This window comes from Balaenoptera acutorostrata, chromosome 10 (genome assembly GCF_949987535.1).
Source record: "Balaenoptera acutorostrata chromosome 10, mBalAcu1.1, whole genome shotgun sequence".
Classification (NCBI taxonomy): Eukaryota; Metazoa; Chordata; class Mammalia; order Artiodactyla; family Balaenopteridae; genus Balaenoptera; species Balaenoptera acutorostrata.
Window position 1 is genome coordinate 32999831 of NC_080073.1, and position 22664 is coordinate 33022494.

At 36.5% G+C, this 22664-nt stretch overlaps 2 protein-coding genes across 10 annotated transcripts in view; one reads left to right on the top strand and one right to left on the bottom strand.

The window, feature by feature from the left end:
* TASOR (transcription activation suppressor) overlaps positions 1–15898 on the top strand; it is a 48517-nt gene extending 32619 nt beyond the window's left edge. The window contains exons 15-24 of one of the 7 annotated variants that reach the window (XM_007192279.2): positions 199–605; positions 2123–2264; positions 3514–3573; positions 7374–8302; positions 10856–10978; positions 11743–11902; positions 12388–12496; positions 13817–13995; positions 14183–14347; positions 15155–15898. In XM_007192279.2, the coding sequence (XP_007192341.1) occupies positions 199–605; positions 2123–2264; positions 3514–3573; positions 7374–8302; positions 10856–10978; positions 11743–11902; positions 12388–12496; positions 13817–13995; positions 14183–14347; positions 15155–15687 (2807 nt within the window). In that variant the 3' untranslated portion in view covers positions 15688–15898. Of the gene's footprint in view, positions 1–198; positions 606–2122; positions 2265–3513; positions 3574–7373; positions 8303–10855; positions 10979–11742; positions 11903–12387; positions 12497–13816; positions 13996–14182; positions 14348–14877 lie in introns of all 7 variants that reach the window. The other 6 variants (XM_007192281.2, XM_007192283.2, XM_007192285.2 and 3 more) reach the window with 6 other exon arrangements.
* Positions 15899–16694: 796 nt separating this feature from the next.
* The window catches only part of CCDC66 (coiled-coil domain containing 66), a 51195-nt gene continuing 45225 nt past the window's right edge, over positions 16695–22664 (bottom strand). For all 3 annotated transcript variants that reach the window (XM_007192288.3, XM_007192287.3, XM_007192286.3), the window contains 5 exons: positions 20757–21256; positions 20095–20135; positions 19050–19291; positions 18692–18807; positions 16695–17270 (listed from right to left, as the gene is read on the bottom strand). In XM_007192288.3, coding sequence (XP_007192350.2) covers positions 17187–17270; positions 18692–18807; positions 19050–19291; positions 20095–20135; positions 20757–21256 — 983 coding nt within the window. In that variant the 3' untranslated portion in view covers positions 16695–17186. The remainder of the gene's footprint in view (positions 17271–18691; positions 18808–19049; positions 19292–20094; positions 20136–20756; positions 21257–22664) is intronic.

The following is a 22664-nucleotide window of genomic DNA, read 5'->3' on the forward strand; positions in this document are numbered from 1 at the left end:
ACCTATGTGCAAAATTTTAGAACCAGTCATATTTGGAAAGTAAGGGATGGATATACTTGTAAACTCTAAGCAGGTGGTTTGATTGAGTTCCTGCCTATAAATGTTATATGATAATTAATTTTTAGGTATATATATATATATTATTTTTATGCTTGCCTTCCAGACTTTAAGAGATGGCTCTTTCTCTTTTCCCTTCAGAGTCTCCACAGCTTGTTGGCTCACTTGGGCATGATGCTGACTTGAGACGGCAGCAGCAGGATACCTCTAACTCTAGCATTGCTGACATCCATAGGTTGTTTAATTGGCTATCAGAAACACTAGCAAATGCACGTCATTCTGATGCATCCCTGACAGACACAGTCAACAAGGCCTTAGGATTGAGCTCTGATGATGCCCGTGAAGAGATGAGGCAAAAGCATGAGTATGAGTTGAACTCTACCCTGGATAAGAAAGAATATGAGCAGCCTACTTGTGCAAATATTGAAAATGCACATTTTAAGGATACTCAGAGCCCACTGCTAGAAGTTGATACATCATCTTTAAAGTATCCTGTTGCTGTTTCTACCAGTGAAGTAGGCACTGACCATAAACTACATTTGAAAGAAGTAAGCCTGTATCTTTTGGTTATCTTTGTTTGCTTTTGTGAATGTGTGTATGAAAGGGAGGATGGGGGGGGGAATTCCCTGGCGGTCCAGTGGTTAGGACTCCGTGCTTCCACTGCAGGGGGCACGGGTTCGATCCCTGGTCAGGGAACTAAGATCCCGCAAGCTGCATGGCACAGCCAAAAAATTTTTTTAAGAATTAAAAAATGGAGAATGTGGGTGTGCTTGTTTTTCCTTTTCACAAAGAAATGATACACATTTCAGTAATAGTGTCTGTTCAGGATAGTATTTCTAAGTTATTCATTGTTAGAGATAAATGCAGAAGTGTTTTCCTTCCTGCTCATAAGCTTTATGTGTAGTCTGAAATTTACCATTGTGATAAAGTGAAGGCTGGACAATCTATTTGTCAGGAACGGCTTACTGGGAGTTAGTTCTCTATCATTTCATAATAAAATTGAGTCCTCAAAACACTGGCTTTCTGCTGGCCGTACCAGAACCCACAGGTGAGGCAGATAAGGTGACCAAAGTCAGTGTACCAGTTAGAAACAAGGTTAAATACTTTCTATTTCTCATGCAATGGAAAATGAGTGGCCTTTAGGATTACCTCTGAGGTGACCCTCACCCGTGCTTGACAGGGCATCCAGTTTATGATACGTGCTCAGAGTACTGATATCTCGCTGAGAAGTAGCCTGATCTCCCCAGCTCCCCCCTGCCCAAGAAGTGGTTGCATCACCGGGGGCTGTACCAGGATGGCGCCATGTTCCTAAAGGCTCGTTCATAATTTAGTTTCTTCCATTTTCTCTTCCCTGTCTTTGAGTAAAAGTCATATGCATCATGGGACTTCCCTGGCGGCCCAGTGGTTAAGACTCTGTGCTTCCACTGCAGGGGGCACGGGTTCCATCCCTGATCAGGGAACCTAAGATCCTGTATGCTGCGTGGCTCAGCCAAAAGAAAAAAAAATTTTTTTAAAGTCATATGCATGTCCCCAGGCTTTCTACATGTAGTTTTGGGATATTTATTTTATGGGGAGGATGATGACAGGGTCAGTTGGGGGCATGTGTAAGGTAGGCACTAAGAAACTAACCTATATTGTTACCATTTCCTGACATATTTAAAACTCTAAATTGTGTTGATGGGGGCATGGACCAAACCCAGCCCACTGCCTATTTTTGTAACTAAAATTTGATTGGAACACAGTCATGCCCATTCATTTAGGTATTGCTTATGGCTGCTTTTGCATTTCAGTGGCAGAGCTGAGTATCTGGCCTGCAAAGCCTAAAATATTGGGTGCTTTACTGAAAAAGTTTACCAACCTCTGCTGTAAATCAACCAATTACGTTTTGAGAGAAAAAATTATATTCTAGTTTGAGATTAGAGTATTATAACTTCACCATGTTGATTTTACTTGTTTGTAATGTTTAGGTTGAAGTTTGTGAATTTGCTGTGAAAAAATAGTTGTTTTTTCTTGACATTAAAATTAATTAAAAAGAAAGGTATTGAATCTGTACTCTAATTTTTAGGATCCAGATTTAATTAACATGAGTAATTTTGAAGATTGCAGTTTGTGTCCCACTGTTCCCATTGAACATGGATTCCGTAGACAATCTAAGTCAAATAATGTTGAAGAGACTGAAATACATTGGAAACTGATTCCAATTACAGGTAAGAACAAGTATACTGGGACTTAGGTTTGCTTGGTTTTACTTAGGGACCAGTTTCCTGAAGCGTTTTGTCTTTTCTAGATTCCACTCTTGGGTCTTGCTTGGCTCTGACATCTTCAGTGTCTTATTTTTGAGCAATGTGATATTCATCATTGAGTGTTGCTGTTCTTGGTCAGTATCTGCAAAAGAACCTATTAAAAACAGAGGGATTTAAAATATCCTTACTCTCCCTATGGAGTTGAACATGCAATTTGCAAATGAAAATTGTTGTCAGAAATTGTGTTTCTAATAAGGTGAGGTAGCTACAGAGATGAAATGAGGGTCTTTGGGCAGCCAATTAAATGCTGTCTTCTCAAGTTATTAAACTTCACAAGCTGTCGTCTAAGAAGTGGTCATGTTAAGGTTCATCTATTTGAAAGAAATTTGAGTTCTTAATATTGGATAATTTGAGAGAAATTGGATCATTGTAGAGAATGGCCTGAAATGATTACGTGTAAATATCCCTAGAAAACTTATTGAACCATGAGGCAAGAATAGTTTAGCAGATGTTGAAAGATCATTTTGCAGTATTCTAATTTCTCTGTACAAACACATACACACACATATGCAGATACTGTTAATATTCCAAGTTCTTATTCATCTTCGTTAGCTAAGCATTTGGGGAAATATTTCCAGGGCACATCTTTTCCATTCTTAGATCTTTATTTAACCTTTAAAAAGAAAAAACAAACAGTTTTTGCTAGAAAGTCAACTGAAATATACTTTCTAGCTTGTGACCTAGAAGCTACTGAGACCTCCAAGGACTCTGCAAAGAATTTCTAAAACTTGATGAGTTTCCATGGGCTTCAGCACCATTCTCTACTTAGTACCTTATCAGAGAGGGCAAGAGGCCTAGAAGTGATCGTAGAGCGGCAGCTGGTACTCCTGACCTGGAGAAGTTGGCTTGAGTTGGAAAAACAGAATAAGGAAGTAGTCTGTACAAGGTGATTATCCTAACTTTCCTCATTTAGACACCTTCATAGCTGGTTTCAGAGCCATTTGAAGGCACAACATCTAGGTGTTGATATTCCATCATCACCAGAATGGAAAGGGAAGCAACTTCCCATTTCTTAATGACCCTTCAGGATTATTTTAGGCAGAAGAGGGAATACTTGAATTTGTTAGCATTTGGGGTTATCTGAAAGGTGCTTTAAAAGGTTGTCACCAGTACCTGAAGAGAGTCTACAAATCTAATGGATGCTTTCCCTCAGGAGGGAATGCAAGAAGCCCAGAAGACCAGCTGGGGAAACATGGTGAGAAACAAACACCAGGTGAGAAGGCTCTCTTTGCTTTTCCTCCCAATGTGCCCTTCTTCAGAATTGCTACTTGCAGTTCTGGTCCTCTATCTGGAGGGCATCAGTTTAAGTCTGTTAATTACAGAAAATTTGGACAATATCATATTTGTATTTAAATCATTAATTGATTTATATCAAATATTCTTATACAAAGAATGTATTCAAGGGAGTCACTGAATATTCATAGAGATTAAGTTTTTTTCACCTACAGTAGATTCTATCTGATATGATGACTTGGGAAGACCAGAATATTTTTCTTAATCCATTTCTACAGGACATCTTATGAGAAGCAGTCTTCAAGTTTCTCTTAAATTTAAAAAATACGAGGAGGTGAGGCCATGTATCTTTTAGGTACATTATTCCTAATCTTGAATTTTTTTGACTCAATTCTTCTTTTGCTAATTGTAAAGCTAATTTCTGCAGATAGTTCAAGAGATTAGGAAACTTTTGGATTCCAGAAACATTTATAGATATTACTGATTAGCTAGTTGTAGTAGGTGCCTAGAAGACAGTCTCTTTTGTCTAAACTCAAGTCAATTCAGCATCCCTGCAGGTGGCCATAGGCAGATTCTTCTTGCTTGGAGTTTGGTCTGGGTCTTTTTTGTTTCCATTTCATTTTGTCTTACTCTTTCAGAAATCCTGTGTTGTTGTTTTTTTATTCAGAAGAAAAGCTAAATGACTAATTTTAGTAGATCTTTATGGTTATTCCTCTCTTTTGGGAATTAAAAAAAAGACTTTGAGTTAATAGTTTTCTTCAAGATGATCTTTGTCTCCTCCTAGGAAAAGACAATTGAAAAAAAACAAAGTGGGAAGAACAGATGTATTGATATGACATACAGGAAAGTGCATAAATCTTTAGTAGACAGCTTGATGAATTCTTAACATATGTAAACACTTAGGTGACCACCACCCAAATCAAGATGTAGAACATTCTCAGTACCCCAGAAGGTCTTCTTCTGCATCCTCCCAGTCAGTATTCTCCCTGCCCCAAACCGTAACCACTAATCTGACTTCTCTTGCTATACATTAGTTTTTACCTACTCTTGAATTTAAGATAGATGGAACCTGCTACATATGTCCTCTTTTGGTTTTGGCTCTTTCACACAACAATATGTCTAAGATTCATGTACGTTTTGCTTCTATCAGTGATTCTTTCTCATTGGGAGAATCAGGTATCTTGTTTATGCTTCATAATGCTCCATCAACATCTGCAGTCTTTATTTGGCATACCATCTTCATATTTTGTGGTTAAAAGTATAAAAATCCAAGTGATGCTACTTTTTGAGAACTCGCCACTCCCCTTGCATTTAAAAGTCAAAAGTACCACAACGCTTGAATGATAGTTAGTAGAAAACATGTATTATTATAGATATTGACATGTGTTTCTTTTAAATCATTTATTGAAGACATTTTTAAAATAATAAAGTCCATCTTAATAATAAAAATTATATGGGGGAAATCTGTACAAAGTAAGATTAGATGGTGATCGTTTGCATTTTCGAAGGGATTTGGTTTAGAGTTTTTTAATATGGAAAATTTCCCATGTGGATTTAAGTTATATTTCAGCTTAAAAACATTTCCTTCATCCATAGCACTTCAGGAACAAGCTTACTGGGGGACTTCCCTGGTGGTCCAGTGGTTAAGACTCCACACTTCCACTGCAGGGGGCATGGGTTCAATCCCTGGCTGGGGAACTAAGATCCCGCATGCCTCGTGGTGCAGTTATTTAAAAAAAAAATTTTTTTAGAAAAAAAAATTTAGGAATAAGTTTATTGGTCTTAACTATAGCTGAAATATTTGGGAGAATGTATTCAAGTATTTTTAATAATAAACCATTCAGAAGTTTTAAAATTACACGTGGTCCTCCCCAACTCATCTGTTTTACAAGATGCAAGTAAGACATTTTATTTGAATAAATCAGATATTTGACATGGTACCTAATTCAAGAAGTACAAAACTACTTCAAAATACAAGTCTTCCACCCCTAGGCCAGACACTTAGTTTCACCCCATTGATCAACCTCTGTTACAGATTTTATTTTTTCGTGGTTTTTTTTTTTTTGGCCACGCTGCACAACTTGCAGGGTCTTAGTTCCCCGACCAGGGATTGAACTTGAGCTCCAGCAGTAAGAGCGCCAAGTCCTAACCACTGGACCGCCAGGGAGTTCCCTGTTACAGATTTCTTATGTACTCATCCTGACATTTTATATGTGCACTAAACCCCATGTTGCAGATTTACGAAGGGCATTCAGTATTCCTGAATTATTTTATGGAAGTTGAATTTTCTGGTTTATCAATTTCATACAGTTGTAATTCTTACCTTGGTACATTGGATATTTTGCTCCCCTTCTCTTCTTTGATCTACAGACCTGCTGTATGGTCTTACCATGCTGACAGTTGCCTTTGCAGTACTTAATGGTTGCAGTGGTTCATGGTAACCACTGGGGTTGGTAGCAAAATGTTATAAACTAAATGCTGGTTAGGCTGTTTAAACCTTTAGAAAAGTGTGAGTGTAGGGAAAATCAAAACTGAATTTTTTGTAGAGGGGTTACACTGCTATACCTGGGTGCAGACTTGAATAGGGAGTTCACTATATCTTAAAAGTACTATATTTTTGAAAACTATACCTATGTGTGGACTTTCCGATCTAGAGGTAACATTTTATATACTACAACAGCAATTTGTTAGGGAATGTTGGCTAAGATTTAAGAAAAATTAGTACTTTTTTAAAGGATAAAATTGTGTAATATGAACTTGTAGGGAAAAATAATGAAATTTTGTTTTTTCGTGAAATAAAGTATTAAATTGCTGTTAAATGTATTTTCCCCATGTTTTTTAAAAAGGGATTTAAGGTTCCTGTTTTGAAATGTAGTTTCAAGAACATACTGTGTTTGAATTTAGGATTTGTGAGTGGAAAAAAGTACGATCTTATGGATTGAGCTAGTTGTCAAGAATCACGGGTTATCGTAGTTTCATTAGCATCAGCTAGCTTGATGATCTCTTCATCTCATATGGGGTAATAGCTATTATGATTTCTCTTGGAATGATTTCCAAACAAAATAAAAACACTTAACAAAAGTGCTATCAAAAGTATTACTGTTAAGTTAATGCAGCTGTGAAATGTGTTCTCTTTCTATATGACTGAGACTTTCTTTTCCTGATAAATTGAAGTCCCCAACATTGTACCAAATCCACTAAGCAACCCCATATGTAAGAGCAAATCTGAAAACAGATAAAATTAATTATCCTAGATCCTGAATGCAACTCTTAACTTGACGACTTATTCCCACAGCATTTCAGCTTGGCATTCTTTCAGTTGCCTTACACTCAAAATTTTCCTATTAAGAGGGTATTACCATAGTGGACATTATTGGCAAAGAATACAGGGGTTAAGCAAGCCGTTGCAACTGACCATTCTGCTTAAAGCATGTCTGTTAAAGTCAGATCTACAGAAAGGTAGGGAAGCAGAAATAAACAAGTGACTTAATTTGTATTGATGTTAAATTGGCCCTTGTTTGAATACTTCAAAAGGAATCAAAGAAAGTAACATTCAAACTTGTCACTCTAGCTATTGAAATACAAAGACCAGCCATAAGTAAGTAGGGCACATAGGAAATAGGTTCACACCATTATTTGAGGTTTTTATTCTACCTTCTGATGCATAGTTTGTTCTAAATATATACTTGACCTGGCATTTTTTTTCCTTATTTATGAGTTTGTATTTTCGGATGTTATTATTTTGGATTGCTTTTGTAATAATAAACTCTTCCCATATAGGTATGAAATCACCAGAAGAACAACTGGTGTGTCTGCCACCACAGGAGGCCTTTCCTAACGACCCTCGGGTAATAAGTAGACAGAGAAGTTCTGATTACCAGTTTCCATCCTCTCCATTTACAGACACACTAAAGGGCACCACTGAGGATGACGTGTTGACAGGTCAGGTGGTGACAGTGGAGGAGCAGTGTGTGCCAGCAGCAGAACCGCCTGCAATGAGTGAAACCACAGAAAGGACAGTGTTAGGAGAGTACAGTCTCTTTTCTAGGAAGATAGAAGAGATTCTGAAGCAGAAGAATGTTTCATATGTCAGCAGAATTTCCACACCTATCTTTTCAACACAAGAGAAGATGAAACGGTTTTCTGAGTTCATATATTCTAAGACTTCCAAAGCTGGTGTACAGGAGTTTGTAGATGGCTTGCATGAGAAACTAAATACTGTTATCAAAGCATCAGCCAAGGGTGGGAATTTGCCAGCAGTCAGTCCTAATGATTCTGGTACTAAGACAGCATTGAGTCCTTTGGGAAGGCATGTCATACCAGTTTCCTCAAGCGACTTCAACAATAAACACCTCCTTGAGCCACTTGGTAGTGATCCTGTGAAAGACACCAACTCTAATGAGCAGCATTCCTCTTCGACTTTGGGTTTAACTGAAGCAGAAGTGAACCAGCCACACCATGCCACAGAGCCAGTGGTGACTTCTGATCATACTGTACCTGGTCATACTGCCCGGGAACCAGTAGAAAAAGAAACAAAATCGCCCAGTGATGTAAACATTTCTGCCCAACCAGCTCTTTCAAATTTTATAAGCCAGTTAGAACCTGAAGTATTTAACAGTTTGGTTAAAATCATGAAAGATGTCCAGAAAAATACTGTGAAATTTTATATTCATGAAGAAGAGGAGAGTGTGCTCTGTAAAGAAATAAAGGTAACTAACTGAGAAGGTAATTGTAATGCTGTCTAAACTTCTCTTGTTGGGTCTGACCTCCATAAAATGGATTTTTGTTTGTTTTTAGGTGTTGACCATATTATTTTCATAATTTAATGCAGAGTGGAATAAAAGAGTAGTAAGTTCAGTTGAATTTAGAACTGGTGATCTAAATATCTTAGAATTTTTAATCTTGTTTTGCATAGTGTCATTTTAAAGACCAGTTGTATACATATTGCAGATACCTTTAAATTGTTGATTTAAAGATTTTCAATGTTTCTTACTGGGTTTTTAACAAAGGGGAGGGAAAGATGCAGAGAAATAAAGGAAGTTGTCAGTGTTTACCTCAGGGGGTTTTATCAATCAGGTAGAAAAAAAAAACTGTCCAGGATGACCTAATGATGATATCTTTTGGCATTTCTTGATGCCCTGGTCATGCCAGGTTTCCCAATAGCCCTTATTATCAAAAAACATGGTGATCCTGAAACACTTGCCCAATCATGAAAGATTCCCCTTGCAAGGTATGTTTTTTGTACTGAAGCTATGGAGTAGACAGGCGTTTCAGGCATTTGGTTTAAAAAAATACACACATAGAGACAGGTATGTAAAATCTGTAACAATAGATACGTAATTTATGACACATGGGACAATTATATTAGTGGTTTAATGTTGCCAATTAGTATTCACTAAACTGTGTAGCATTTTAATTCCTTAAGGGAATGCCTTAGTTTTTAAAATAAATGCCTGCTCCTATTTATGGAATTTACTTACCATGATAAGTTTCTGCTTTTTTAGTTAGAGGAAGCAGAGGGGGCTATAAATAAGTGGCGTATAGCCAGAGTGGCCCAGAAACTCCATACTTTGACATGTCCTGAGCCTTTGTCAGTTTGAGGATCTCTTTGACGTCAGCATGTTTCATGTGATGTGCTCATGAGGATGTGAAGAGCATGGAAATGGGGGCAGCAGAGTGCTCAGTGTGCTGCCTTTACCAATTCCCTGTAGTTTCTTGGGAGGATGAAACCAGACTTACCAGGAATTTCTTGGTTGCATTTTTGCCTTGTATGATTGAACATTGAGCTTCTCAACATTCTTCTACCCCCAGCAACATGTTTCCAGCTCTTTGGGGCATAGCTACGTGGTGGTGTAGGGCTAGATGAGAGAGTGGGTTGGGCACAGTTCCCAGTGTGCTCACCATTACTCCATCTCCTCCCACTGCATTTTAAAAAGTGATTGTAACACACTTGTGGGAAATGTGTTTACTTACGAATGGTGCTTTCAATCCATTCTGGCTTAGAATAGATCCTATTTCTGCTATTTATTTTATGTAGAAGAGGAAAAGGATGCTGTGTGTTTTATAAATATGATAGGAAATCAGATCAGAACTTTAATTCTTTTAATCAATATCCATTGGAAATTTTCTAGCAGAAATGTTACAGTATAGTACAGGACTTTATGAATAAAATTTTAAACTTCCTAAATATTTCTGGAGTCAAATTGATTTGTTGCTTTATGAGTTAAACTGTCTTATTTAACACAAACTTGCATTTAAAATTTCTTAATGTAAAAAGACCAAAAATTACAAGCAGGCCTATCAGACAGTAATTTACTTTTTCATAACTTGATTGTAAACTGCTCTGAGATTTGCCCAGAGGCTTTAGAAGTTAGAGCAAAATCAAACACTGTAGAAGATGCTTCTTTAGGGCTACACAGAAACACCCCCTTTGGGTGTGACACTTGTAGACAGCTCTTGAAAGACTGGTTGTGAGGCAACCTTGGTTTAGATGTATGGTTATCTAACCAGTGTGCCAACCTTGAGAAAATTAATCTGCTCCTGTATCTGTGAAATGAGGAATGTGACCTTCAGAATCCTGCAGTTTGCTTCAGAGTTCAGGATTCCCCCAGCAAGCAAAGAGAATTCTGCTGGGACTGGCTATCTTGTGTCCTTTGAAAGGTAGTACCGTGTCACCAGCATGGAAGGATGTGTTAGATGGGAGAGTGTTTTGTTTGAAGGTGTAAACTTGACAGGCATGGCTAATTAATATGTAAGTAACGTTGTACATATTGAAGCTCTGTATGAATGATCCTGGGGCTGTTGTGAGTTAAAGGAGCTACAGTAGTCGTAAAAGTGCTTTTTAACTCTGAAGGAGTATACCGGTAACACTGCCGCATATAATCAAGGGCCTGCTTCAAAAGGAAAGGAAAATGGGAGTGAGGGAGTGGTTAATGACTGAGCTCTGGATTGCCCAGAATAAGTAATAAGAGTTAAGAACCTGGGCTAATCCATTGCTTTTCTGGTTCTGTTACCCCAAGCTAGCATTTACTTGGCTTTGACTGCATAGCATCATAACATTGAGACTGTGACCATTTAAGGTCTGAGCTTCAGAGTCTTCTCTAAGAGTGGACTTGATGATCTCTGAGGTCCCTAGTGTAAGGGCATCATTTATAGTGGTCTAGTAGTAGTTAAACTTAACCACTTTATCTTGCATTTCTCGTGTTAAATGGATGTTTGCAAAAAAGCTTTTAAATGTTGATTTAGTTTTTTTTCTTTAACAGGAATATCTTATCAAATTAGGCAATACAGAGTGTCATCCAGAACAGTTTTTGGAAAGAAGATCAAAATTAGATAAACTATTGATTATTATTCAAAATGAAGACATTGCAGGTTTCATTCACAAGGTAGACTATTAAGTTGAATTCTTTACTTACTTTGGTTGTAAAAAATCCTTACTATCTTTGAGACTAAAGCTGTTTGTTTTTAAAATATCCTCATAAGCTTTAAAGGAGATAAAACTTCGAGGTTGGGAGGTTTAGGACTTGAGACCTAAACTACCCTCCGTGAATCAGCTCATGAGATTCATATTTATACCTCTGCAAAATTTTAAATTGTGGCATATCACAGATCTTACCTATTGCTTAAATAGTCAAGACTAAGAATACTGACTCCTTGAATGCCATTGGGTCTGCTGACTCTCTTTATATTGTTATCACCTTCATTTGTACGTCCTAGGTAAAACCTGTTTGTACCCCCCCTTTGCTGAAGCAGTCCCCCTTTCCCTTGGATTTGGAGGTACCCCGTCTAGTCTTAGGAGCCTATCTCAAGTCCTACTGCTCTTTGAAGTCTTTGCTGTTTCAGTCCGTAGGCTGTTGCCTCATTTGAATTCGGACTGTACTCACAGGGCCAGGCAGGTTAGCATTTGTCATTCTCTGTTTCCAGGTCTCTTGTTATGTGCCTCTTCCTTAGAGTGTTCTGTTCAAGGTAGATGCCCAGTACATAAATGTTGGTTTGTATATTTGGAAATAATGTTGGAAATATTGTTTTTGTGCTTGACTTTGCAGAGGCAACACACTAATATAGGTGAGCCATAGTACATCTCTTGTAGGTTACTTCACACTTGAGTCTGTCTGTCCTTATTTCTATTTTTATTTTGGTATTTAAATAGGTACCTGGCTTGGTGACTTTAAAGAAGCTTCCTTGTGTTAGTTTTGCTGGTGTTGATAGTTTGGATGATGTTAAAAATCACACATACAATGAGTTATTTGTATCTGGAGGTTTTATCGTTTCTGATGAATCCATTCTAAATCCAGAAGTAATCACAATTGGTAAGATTTATTTATTCTTTGTAGCATGTAACTTATGTCTTTTCAAGGTTTTTCTCATTAGTACTCACTCATACTTTTTTAATGTATTGTCCATTCTGCCAGTGACAGATAACTAGTACATTTCCATCATTTCTTTGAGCTTTTATTACCTCAGATTTCTTTCCCATTCTTTTACTCTTTACGAATAATTTCCTCTTAAGTCTGGTATAAAGCAGGGCTGTCTGCACCTACTTCGCTTGGATTACTTTTGGTTTGTTATTGTTATCAACATGTTTTTTTTGTGTGTGTGTAGATGTTATTATGTTCTTAGATCTCAAAGAGGATATATAGATCTGCCTCCCTTAGAGGGGAAAAAAGAGAAAGAAAATACTACATAGGAAAGTAGGTGTTCCTACATAATATCAACAAACACTTCTTCCTTAATTCAGTTGTGGAGTGGGTGACTTGTTTATTGAATTTAAAATGAACTTCATTATCTCTAACAGAGAACCTTAAAAATTTTTTGACATTCCTCGAAGAACTTAGTACTCCAGAAGGAAAATGGCAATGGAAAGTCCACTGTAAATTTCAGAAAAAACTAAAGGAACTGGGCAGGTAAGGTTTGAAAAATAACTATATATTGGTTGTTGATTTTAACATTGTGTTCACAGAATTTTGCTATTTTTTTATATGTTTGTAAATTATAGATGCTGCTCAGTTTTCACAGATGTCTTTTGCCAGCTGTAAGGGAATGTAGATACTGAATTATTCTAGCCTGTTTGAAAATGGTATTCTTGTTTATGTAGAGGTTTGCTGAAGTTCTAGTTATGTATAGAGATAAAATTGGTTTAAACTTTACCACTTGGGTTTAGAATAATAATCAAAACGGGATAATCAGCATTCTTTATTTTTTTATGGAACTGTATATGCCAAGTAGATCAGGCCCTCTCCTAATTGTTAATCTAATAATATTACACATATGAGAGAAGGATTAATCTTGACATGATAAAGGGATCTATGATTAGGACATTCATTTATGTAATAAGTGATTTCTAACATGCCCAGAAGTCGCTTCTCAAAACGTGATTCTTGGAGCACTAGTCCCTTGAGAGGCTCTGCAAATAACTATTGTAATCAGATGAGTTTGGGATACTATATCCTACTACTAGAGTCCATATAATGTACTTATTTACACATTTGAAGATCTGAGAAACTTTGTAGTTAAGGATCCTGTTTTACATTTTGTCAGTCAGCATTTCTGAAACCTAGACCACAAAACATTTTTTTCTTCTAATACCTATGATATTCCATGGGACACACTTAGGGAAATTCAGGCTTTAGTAATTTTAAATTATTTAACTTTTTATTGTATTTCATTTTTTAAAAACTTGTTTTATCTTCAAATCATGTGAAGGAGGCACTGGGGAAGTCTTATCTTTATATAACAGATAGCAATACTGAGGCCCGGAGGTATAACTTGTACAAATTAGTACTGTCATCTTCCTGACAATAGCCAGTAATTTCTACCACGTGTTGCCTTGCATCTGGAAGTATAGAAATAGCTCAGAGCCATGTTATTTTTTGAAGGAAAGATTTATATTTTTTTGTCCTCTTACACCTTTCATTACAGTTCTAAATTAGTGAAGCTGAAGAGAAGTGTAATTTATTTAGTAAGTAATTAGTTGAGATTTTTGTCTGAACTGAATAGCTGGCCCTCAGGCTTTGTACCCAGAGAAAGCCCCTGGAGTTACCCGTGGGTTGCACAATTCCTGCTCTCCCTCTACTAAGAAGCACCTGTACATCAGGCAGTGAGCTAAGCAGTGCAGTTGTCGTTAGTTGTCTCAATTGAGAAATTATGGCTTTAATTTCAAGTGAAAACGTCCATACTAAATTTTAGAAATGCAGATACAGATACTGAACTACTTAATTTCACAGATTGAATGCTAAAGCTCTGAGTCTGTTGACCCTTCTGAATATCTATCAGAAGAAACATCTGGTTGAAATTTTGTCATACCACAACTGTGATTCACAAACTCGGAATGCTCCGGAATTGGATTGCCTTATCAGACTTCAGGCTCAAAACATACAACAACGACACATAGTCTTTTTAACAGGTAAAGAGAGTGAATGCTCTTAAGCTTTCTACTGTGAATACAGGAATGTGTATGAAAGGATTTTGTGGGACTGTGTTGGGTGTTTCTGAAAATGTGGAGGAAAGGATTTTGTGAGGGCTGGAGGCAGGCATTATCATTTTATATAAGTGTTTTATACTCAACTTTTTCTTTTTTTTTTTCAATTTAGAAAAGCGTATCAAGATGCTTTCCAGTTATACTGATAATGGAATAGTGGTTGCGACTGCTGAAGACTTTATGCAAAACTTTAAAAATCTTGTGGGCTATCACAACTCAATCACAGAAGAAAACCTTCCTTTGCTTGGTGCTAATGAGAATCTTGAGTCACAGTCAGGTAACTTTTCAGTAGTTCTCATTTTCTTTAAGGCAGACAGAAAAAGAATGGTTTTGCTTTGATATCATATAATGAAATGCTAATTTTGAAACTGCTCACCTCAGTGTAAACTCAGCTTCAGGGGAAATGTTTCAAGGCATTTATCATTCTTTTACTTAGCATACACAAAATCTGCTCATTTATTATACTGTAGTCAATATAAGCTGTTTGAGTTAATGTAGACTGCATACTATAGAGTAGGCATTTTCTTTTTGAGGGTATGTAAGCTTTATTGGCTTCTGTTGTGAATTAAAGCAGTTTAATTACAAGGTAGTAGAGATATCCATAGCTTTAGTCTTTTGTGAGATGGCCTCTGCTTTGGTTCCAGGTTTTATGTAAAATGAAAGATGTACTTTTGTTTTTGAGGAAAAGCAGAGATGTTCGAACATTTGATACAGCTAACCAGTTTAGTAGTAATCCAATGAAGCTAGATGTCAGAATTTTTATTTTATATTTGTCTTGTCGAATACTGAATTACCGTATAACTTTAGATGCTGTTTTGACATTAACCCCTTTGGAGCTGGGAGTTGGGATTTCCCAACATTAAACGTGAACACATTTCGCAGAAGCTTTTAGCATCGGATTATCTGGACATTCACACCTAGTGTGAGTGTTGTGACTAAGTGAACTTGTGGCAGAAGACCAAGCTTTAAGGGATTGTGGACTTGCAGACCCTGACGCATTATATTGTGTGAGTAGTGTATAATTTTAAAACTTAAACAAATTGTGTATTTCAATAGAGGAGGACTTTTTGTTTTTTAAATGTAGCTCTTTTAGAAAACGATGAAAAGGACGAAGAGGATATGTCTCTGGATTCAGGGGATGAAATCTCACACATAGAAGTATGCAGCAATTTTCATTCAGAAATATTGGAGAAAGAGACCAAAGGATCACGTGGAACAGATCAAAAAAAGAATATTCAAATTGAGTTGCAATCGTCTCTTGACTTGCAAAAAAGTTTATTAGAAGAGAAGACTTATCAAATTGATTCTGAAGAGAGAGCTTCTATTGATATAGTATGCTCTGAAGGAGAGAACAGTAATTCAGCAGAACAGGATTCATATAGCAACTTTCAGGTTTATCACAGTCAATTAAATATGTCCCATCAGTTTAGTCATTTTAATGTTCTCACTCATCAGACATTTTTGGGGACACCATATGCCCTTTCATCAAGTCAGTCTCAAGAAAGTGAAAATTACTTTTTATCTGCTTATACTCAAAACTTGGATAGAGAGAAATCTCCATCTCCATTAAGTTGGTGGAAAAGTGATTGTTCCAGGCCGTTTTCAAAAGAGAAATAATTAATTACAGTAACTTTTTTTTTTTTTTTAAGTAGGTTGTTGTTATGGACTTTTTCTGTTTCTTAAAAGTGACTTAACAATTTATATTTCATTCTCTAAACAAAAGGTTTCTTTTCCTTTCGCAAATGTTTTTTTCCCTCTTTTATTTAAATCATGATGGCCTGTAACAGTTGAAGCATCTGAAAATTGAAATAAATATATATATTTTTAACATATATTGTACTTGAATTATCTCATATTGGCACTTTTAAGTTTTACACTTATATGTCATCTGTACTTTGGCTTCAAATTGAAGCCTGTTTTATATATAAAACTAGATAGTTGCAAAAGGATAGTGAACAATAATGGCTTTACTTTTTTTCCTTCCTCTAATGTCAGATGATCCCAGCTACTTTTGCTGAAATGACATTATCAACTAATGCATTTATTTTAAGCTTTTTGTATAGTGTTTTTACACAGGTATAAGCCAGTGATGTTAATATTTACAGGATTTTGGCTCTCAATACCTCAAGATTTATTGAACAAAGCCATTTCATTTAGATGATAAAACTATGTACATATAGGACTTAGGACTTAACACCAGGCAGCATTATTTTTTATTTTTAGACTTAACCATGTAAAATCACCTGTTGCTAAAATTTTGGTCAAACTTTTATTTGAGAATATTTGATAATTACAATTTTCAGTGCTTGTGTGGTCCTTGACTTAAACAAAAACCTATCTATCATCTTTTGAAATATGAAACTGAATTTGGTTATTAAAGGCATTAAACAATTTGAAACAAACATTGCTATAGATTTTTAAATTGTTAGAAAAATGTAAGTATATTTTTCAGGTGGTAAGCACTTAAGTGCTGAAGTGCTATATACTAAAGCTAACTTTTTAAATTCCCAGATAAAAGTACATGGTGAAGATAAATTTTAAATCCACATGTATTGCTAATTAACTGCCTCTCCATTACTAATACAAACTTTTGTAAATGTTTTTGAAAACTGTGGTTTCTACAATAAAAGAAGTCATTAAAAAAACCACTTAAAAAAATTTCCACGTAAGCCTAAACTGAATCTGGGCTATTTTAGTAAAAGTATGTCAGACCTTCCTTTGGCACCTCAAAAGAACTTTGAGTTCTACTCTTTAAAATCTTTTTATAGAGCAAAATATGTAAGTGGTATTTTAATTAATAAGCTACATGTAAAAAGTGTGGAAGAACACTGTAAACTCCAGACTCTGTTAAGGTAAGTAGATAAATACCCACATTGTGATGAGTAGAAAAAAAAAAAATTTTTTTTTTAACTACTAAGCTTTTTTACAAAAGTGTCTTGTTTTATTGTTTTTAAAAATATATATATACACACAGCATTTTACTACATAATGTACAAGTTTTAAATAAGCATTTTAAAAAGAAATTTAGGCTATTTGATAAATACAGTTAAGCAACAACCAACCACATTTTATAATTTGGAAGACAAATCAAATGTAAAGGATTTGATTTTCTACATTTAAAATGAACTAAAATTCTCTTCTTGATTTGCAGCTAAAGGCATGAGATTAGTTTCCAACTCTCTTTGCTTCTGGAGAAGGCCCTGAAATCATATTGATATGTTAGTACGGTGTGCAGCAGAGGGGCAAATTATTCCTATTTTACCTTTCTGTCTTGTTGTTAATCCAGAACTATATTTACTTTGAAAACACGTATTATGCTCAGTTACTTGGCCATAGCTTAAACTTTATCTTTGTCATGTTTAACTCAAAAATTTTCAATTTTTACACCAGACTTTCTCACTGGGATATTGTGCAGCTATCACACATTTGTAAGATTATATTTTTAGCCATACAACCAATAGAAATGACCTTTCTTAAAACCGTGTCTCCTAACTGTGGGGCTGAACACCACCTCTTTCCTTTTCCCCAGATGCTCTTAAAATGGTCATGAGTCTGCCTTTAACATCCAATGTTTATCCTGACCGCATTAACCTTAGTGGCTAGTACAAGGCCCTGCTGAAGTAAGATACGGTCACTATATAGGTGAAGGTGTATGTACATCACATTCCTTTCTCTTAGGCTCACAACTTTTGTCTCTACTAAGCTAGAATATGCCTTGTCACTTTAAAAAGGGATTTATGTAAAATCTTCACTGTGTGAATTACCAAGCTTGAGTTACAAAATTCAATCCGCATGTAACCAAAGCTAGAGAATTAAAAAAACTAAGGGACACTTCATAATCCTGTGTTAGTGGGGGTGATTTTCTAGTTCTACAGAAAGAATTGTTTAAGCAACACTTGAATCAACAATTTGAAAAGCAGGAGGCATTCATAAATGACTGGACATGGAAAAGGGTACTCATAAAAACTACAGTTTATTTTCCCCAAATACACAAAGTATACTGTGAATCAAAGCTAATCGCAAAACCAGTTTTGCAAGTCTTTTTTCTTTTTTTAAGGCCAGCTGGTAGAGAACAGTTATAGCCTTAAATACTGGATGTGTTACCTGATTTTATTTTTATCTGAGCAGGATAATGAGTCACAATTGGTCTGGGAGAAAAAGTAGTCTGGTAAGATTATACATGTAATTTCACACTGAGTTATATTACTCTTTGGGACTTGTGTCAAGTTCTATTCCAAACACGGCCAACACGTTCATTTAAAAAAATGTGAACTGCATTACTAAGAATTAAAGCATAACTGTATTTATTTTCTGCCTTTGGTTTTAGGGCCTTATTGATCATACTTTGCCATTTCAAATGTATGCATTTTTCATTCAATAAAGTTGTCTTAATATTCAAAATGTCTCATGATTTCATGCTGGAAAGAAACAGTCTTAGAGATGGCAATGTGAAAGAAATAGAAGGAAAGTTGTGTTTTTTAAAAAAGAATCAGCACCTGTACATTAAACTGACATGTGGTGAAGTCACGTTAAGTCATGTAACCAACGATGCTTAGTAAAACTGGTAAACACAGCCCTCCACCAGAAAATGGTCACATCCACACTTTGGAAGAGCTCATACCTGTCTCAGTTCTGACAGTCCCTTAAGGATTGCTTGCTGTCGATCCCTGTTTTTCACCAAGTTAGGATTAAGAAGTGGATCCCTGAGATGGTCAAAAAGCTGTTCTTGGTCACAGTCTGAAGCCAGATAAAAATGACAAAATTCAAATACATTTATAATAATATGAAATAGCCCTATGCTATAACATTCTATGGATTCATTAATAAATTTATATCCTAGGAAAGCACCAAGTAAAATTTAAGTAATAAATATTCAATAAAAATTTTAATAATTGACTCTGAAGGAGAGAAATTCTTACTACCTCTCCTGGGGCAATTTGGATTTTTAATTGGGGGGGGGTACACTTATATTTACTTACCATGTGGATTTTGGTACTGAGGATCCTGGGTTAAAGGCCTAGACAATGGTGCATCTGGATCAAGGTAATAGATCTCATTGGTTCGGACATAGGGAATAAAATGAAATGGTTCAGAAAACCCAGGTGATAATTCTGTTTGACTATCTCCTGAGATCAGATTCTCTCTTTCATAAGTACTGTTTTTTAGTGTCTGAGTTTGCTGCGTTCTGTTCTTCACTGCCGGAACTGGTGGTGATTGAGACCTGTATTTTTCCAAAAAGCACAATAAGGGACTTCTTAAAAAGCATGAATGAAAATTGTGTATTTTATTTTAGATTAAGCATTCTATTCTTTAATCACATTTCAATTTATTCTAAATGTACCTATAACACCTTTAGGAACACTATATATGTAAGAGGCTTGAGTTCTATGATACCATTTCCTAAGACAGGGCAACAAAATGGGATTAATTTGGGGTTTACTAGTACTTGCTGAGGATATATATATGCTAGAACAGGGAGAAAAATTTACTAGCTTCTGAGGATCAATGCTACCTAATTTAAACCTAATGTTTCTCCTTAGATAATTCACCATAAAATAATATACTTACCGCCTAAACTAGACTTGCTATTAGAGCCACATTCAGAGACAGCTTAAACCAGCTGGTTCGTGCACAAAAGCAGAGAATAAAAATTCTAACAATTTTAAATCTCCCATTGGTTAATTTCTCATTATCCCTACCAGTCATTTATTCCCTCCCCCCTCAATCCAAGCAGAACGTCTATTCCACTGCTGACATATCTGGAAAATCAAAACTGTTAAAGTCTGAAGATAACAAAATGTCACCCACATTCCTACTTAGGATGCCTAGGTCCAGTCCAATTTGGACCTTCAAATTCTAGGTAAAATGCCGACACCCTTTCCCTTAAACCTCTACTCACCTGAAGTCACAAACTTTCCTGTTACTGTCTTCACAGACATGCATACATGCTTCATCTCACCTATATTTTGAGCAAGCTTTATATCACACAGAAAGCACTAAGTAGCTATGGAATCCATAACATACCTTTCCTTGCTGAAAGAATTAATTCTCCGAGGTTCTTCTTCCTAAGTGATAGACAGGAGTTAACAGTGTTTCCATACGTCCCCACAAATGTTTTTAGTGGTTACTTGTTGAAATAATCTGAGGATAATATTTGAGTAACAAATACTGGATAATAGGATAGGAGAGGCTTGGTATTTCTCCAGAGTCAGAGAAACCAATCCAGTAATTCCTGACCTTGTAAATTATCCTCTGTCTATATGGACTATAAACAAGAGTTTTGAATGGGTATCTGAATAAAGAATAGCATTAATCTATACAGGGTTTAAGTGTAAACTTTTTCTGTAAAGGACAGATAGTAAACACTTGGCTTTGTGAGCCATGTGGTCTCTGTTGCAACTACTCTAAACTCTTCTTGCAGCATGAAGCCAGCCACAGACAATAGGTAAAAAAATGAGCATGGCTATATTCCTAAAAAACTTTATTTGCAAAAGCAGGCAGCAAGATGGATTTGCCCATTGGCCATAGTTTGTTGACCCCTGGTGTAAATAAACTACAGCAAATTTCTAGAACTCTTATTCAGACCCAGAATAGCCTTGTCAAAACATGCATGTGTGGAACTATATTCTCATTCTAAAAACTTCAATACATGCTTTAAAATATTTTTTAAGACAGAAGAGCTTTACCTTTTTGACTAGCTGCCACCTGAAACCTGGTTCAGTTTCTTGATGAGATGAATGAAGAACATCTGGTGAAGTGACTCTATTTTGAGAAAGGTGTCCAGGATTATTTCTTTCTACCAAATGAAGCAGTTCCATCTGCCTTCTTACTCTTTTTTCTTCTCTCAGCTTTTGAAGCTGTTTAGGGTACTTTTCTGATGCTGGAATATACCGTCTCAGTGGTTTATTTATATTCCAATCAGGCCTTTTAGGACACTTCTTCATATGTTTTGTTTGTTTCTCTGTTCTTGTGAACTGATTACACTGGTCATTATACCAACTGTTTTCTTTTTCTAAGTTGGCTCCGTTATCATGATTTACTAGTTCTTGCTTGTTCTTCTTAGTGTTAAACTGTTCATTAAATTCTGCAGAAATCTCAGGAGATGAACAGTTTATAACAGTTTCCCTCTCCATTACCGATCCACAGCGTGATTCTATGTTGGTAAATATTCCTGCATTTAAGTCATCTAAAAAAAAGTTTCAGATGAATAATTTTTTTAAAATTGTGGTAAAACATACATAATGCAAAATTTACCATTTTAACCATTTTTTTCAAAGGCATTAAAACTGCCCTCTAAAACTTTGGTTTGAAAATTGAAAAAAAAAAATTCTATACCCACTAAACAACTCCCCATCCCCCGCTTCCTGCCAGCTTGTAGCAACCACCATACTACTTTGTCTCTATGATTGTCTCTTTTTGTGACTTATTTCTGTTAGCATGATGTCCTCAAAGTTCATCCAAGTTGTAGCATGTGTAAGAATATCCTCCTTTTTAAGGCTGAATACACACACACATACCATAAAACATTCCATTGTATGTATATACCACATTTTTGTTTATCCATTCATCTGTCAAGGGACACTTGGGTTGCCTCCACCTTTGGGCTATTCTTCAAGACCTTACTTTTTTCAGTTCTTCTGACTACACCCAGAAGTGGAATCGCCAGACCATATGTAATTATAAATTTTCTGAGGAAATGCCATTCTGTTTTCTTTAGCAGCTGCACCATTTTACATTCCCACCAACAATGCACAAGGGTTCCAATTTCCCTAAATCTTCCATTAAACCAGTTTTAAGTGTACAATTCAGTGGCACCAAGCACACTCATGATGCCACACAATTCCAGACCCCATCATCACCTCAAGCAGAAACCCTGCACCCACTAAGCAGTAACTCCCCATTCCACCCTCCTTCCCAACCCTCAGCAACTTCCACTCTACTTTCCACTTCTGATTTGTCCACCCAACCCTAAATTCCTTACACCAGTGGAACTATACAATATTTGTGTCTCCCTGCACAACTGCCCCCTCCCCTCACGTCCAGCTTATTTCACTCAGCGTAATGCCTTCAAGGATCATTCAAGCTACAGCACATATCAGAACTTCAGATGATTCACTCTTTTATTTTTTTATTTTATTTTTGGCTGCATTGGGTCTTCGTTGCTGCGCATGGGCTTTCTCTAGTGGCGAGTTGGAGCTACTCTTCGTTGCGGTAGTCGGCTTCTCACAGTGGTGGCTTCTCTTGTTGCAGAGCACGGGGTCTAGGTGTGCCGGCTTCAGTAGTTGTGGCACATGGGCTCAGCAGTTGTGGCTCGTGGGCTCCAGAGCGCAGGCTCAGTAGTTGCAGCACACTGGCCCGCTGCTCTGCGGCATGTGGGATCTTCCCGGAGCAAGGCTCGAACCCGTGTCCCCCGCACTGGCAGGGTGGATTCTTAACCACTGTGCCACCAGGGAAGTCCTCATGTACTTTTTTAATGTCTGTATCTCATATACCATCATGCTATGCCTCCAGGCCATCCCCGAATCACATACAACCTTTTACTTTTTCCCATTTTGAAAACAGGAAAAGTTCACCATTCGAACAAGACATCTAAA